We start from the raw sequence: 1,913 nt of genomic DNA, 5'->3' as shown, positions 1-1,913 counted from the left end.
GATATTTGCTTTATTACGGTGGTCTGGAACTGAACCCACAATATCTCCGAGGTATGCCTGTACACTACTTTCCCCGTGTCAAAATTCATCTTGGGCCTTAATTTAAGACAGAATCTGGGCGTGTCTCCATGAGATGATTAATGCCCATTGCACTAATTGTACTGTGCATTAGCATGGCTGGCAAAAACTGCGCTAATGCACAGTATATTAGTCCAATAAGCATTAAGTGTCACAAAAAAATTAGTTTGTGCTAATGTACAGTGGTGCTGATTACAGCACATTGTTAGTACCTGTTATTGCAGCACATAATTATGGCACATGAATGAACATAGACCCCCCCTCTGGACGCCAACTTTAGACCTAGGACACTTATAGGGTGAAAAACTCCAAGCCATTGAAATATGGTTACAGCAAGAGACTGACCCTTCTTTAGGTACAGCAGTACTGCAGGCCCTCCTGCAAAGAAATACCATGCTTCTGCTTTTGCAGAAGTTCTCAAGGGGAGAAAGGCCATGAAATCTTGACAGAGGAATTTACATATGATGCTGAGAAAGGCAAGTAACTTTCACTTTCTTACAGTTCCTGCCTCAGAGATGGTTTGCTAGAAGTGGGTGTTTAATCAAAACTGAGGCTGTGTGCTGACGGAAGTTTAACCGAACTGTACTTTGGCTAGAGAAGGGTTTGCTGGTGACATGACTTTTGTTTTTGCAGCCTGCCTTCAGTGATAGAGCTTCCAGAGCTGATCTTTAGTCTAACAAATCCTCATCCTGTTGCAACTGAATTTTCATCCTGCGCACCGCTGTCACCCAACACAAGCTCTCCAGCACATGCTTGCTGACCCTGTAAAATGCTTTGTGAAGTATCAAATATTTGTATGCCACTTTATAAAGAGCAGGGGCAGGCTCCCCACAGGGGCCACAGGCAGGCTGTTTTTCAGACTTAAAGATAACCAACCCTTCAGTTAAGGAAACTTAAGGCCCTGCTACACGTTCAAATTAAAGCTGGATAGGAACCACCTCTAGTCCTTACACATCATCAAGCACTTATAGCAGGTTGACTCTTTTTATAGCCAGACAGTCATTCTTACTGTGGGATAACTACTTGGCAGGTGTGGCCGGTCTAAACTTATTGCACAATTCACCTGTCAACTGCGTGACGCGTGTAACATGCAGCAGGGGCTGGAGTCGCTCCACCTGCAGAGCCCGCAGGGGCAGGCAGCTCCCAAAAGGCAATGCCTTCAGCTCCTGGAGAAGCAAGCTGGACAACAGCTGGCCTCAAGCAGGTGTCCCAAGTCCATGCATTGGGGGTATAAGGGGGGGGGCACGTGCACCCTGATTCAGGCGACGGACAGGCGGGGCAGGCAGCAGTGCCAGTGCCCGTGCCCTGCCGCGAGCATCGGCCAGGGAGCAGGAGCGCCACGGGCACTCCCCGGTCAGCGAGACCGGGTCCCCATCTCTGACTGAGCCATGTGCCCCCCTGCCTAAGGTGGCACAAATTGCCCGTGCCCAAGTCGGTGGTTCTCACCCTCTTTTATACCAGGACCCACTGGTAAAAAACATGGACCTCGCGCCCCCAGTGTGCGGGACAGGGGCGGTTTCCCACGTTTTCCAACTGGAGGAGAGCATCCTTTTCTCAGGCGAGTTTCCTATCCTCCCCAGGGCCGCCGGTCGCCGGCTGGGAGCCCGGGGCTGGCCGGCGGGAGGAGGCGGCGGGCCGCACCTGCGTGACGATGGTGCGCTGGTAGACGTCCCGGCTGTACTCCCAGCCGTCCAGGCAGCGCTCCTGCGGCAGGCGGGACAGGTCCACGTCGGTGCCGGGCCGCAGCCCCCGCGCCGAGAAGTTGGCCAGCTCGGCCAGGCGGTAGCGGCGGCAGCGGCTGGGCACGTCGCGGCCGCCCCGCAGCTCGCGGGGGA

General features: G+C 53.4%; 1 protein-coding gene across 1 annotated transcript in view; it reads right to left on the bottom strand.

The window, feature by feature from the left end:
* LOC109289778 (solute carrier family 22 member 5-like) overlaps positions 1-1,913 on the bottom strand; it is a 46,467-nt gene that overhangs the window by 44,256 nt on the left and 298 nt on the right. Inside the window, exon 2 of the mRNA XM_019505979.1 lies at positions 1,720-1,909. Within this exon, the coding sequence (XP_019361524.1) occupies positions 1,720-1,909 (190 nt within the window). The remainder of the gene's footprint in view (positions 1-1,719; positions 1,910-1,913) is intronic.

The sequence above is a fragment of the Gavialis gangeticus genome, unplaced genomic scaffold, assembly GCF_001723915.1.
Source record: "Gavialis gangeticus isolate Ggan-Ray unplaced genomic scaffold, GavGan_comp1, whole genome shotgun sequence".
Lineage (NCBI taxonomy): Eukaryota > Metazoa > Chordata > Crocodylia > Gavialidae > Gavialis > Gavialis gangeticus.
The sequence above is the reverse complement of the archived record's forward strand: the minus strand, read 5'-3'. Positions and strand labels throughout refer to the sequence as shown.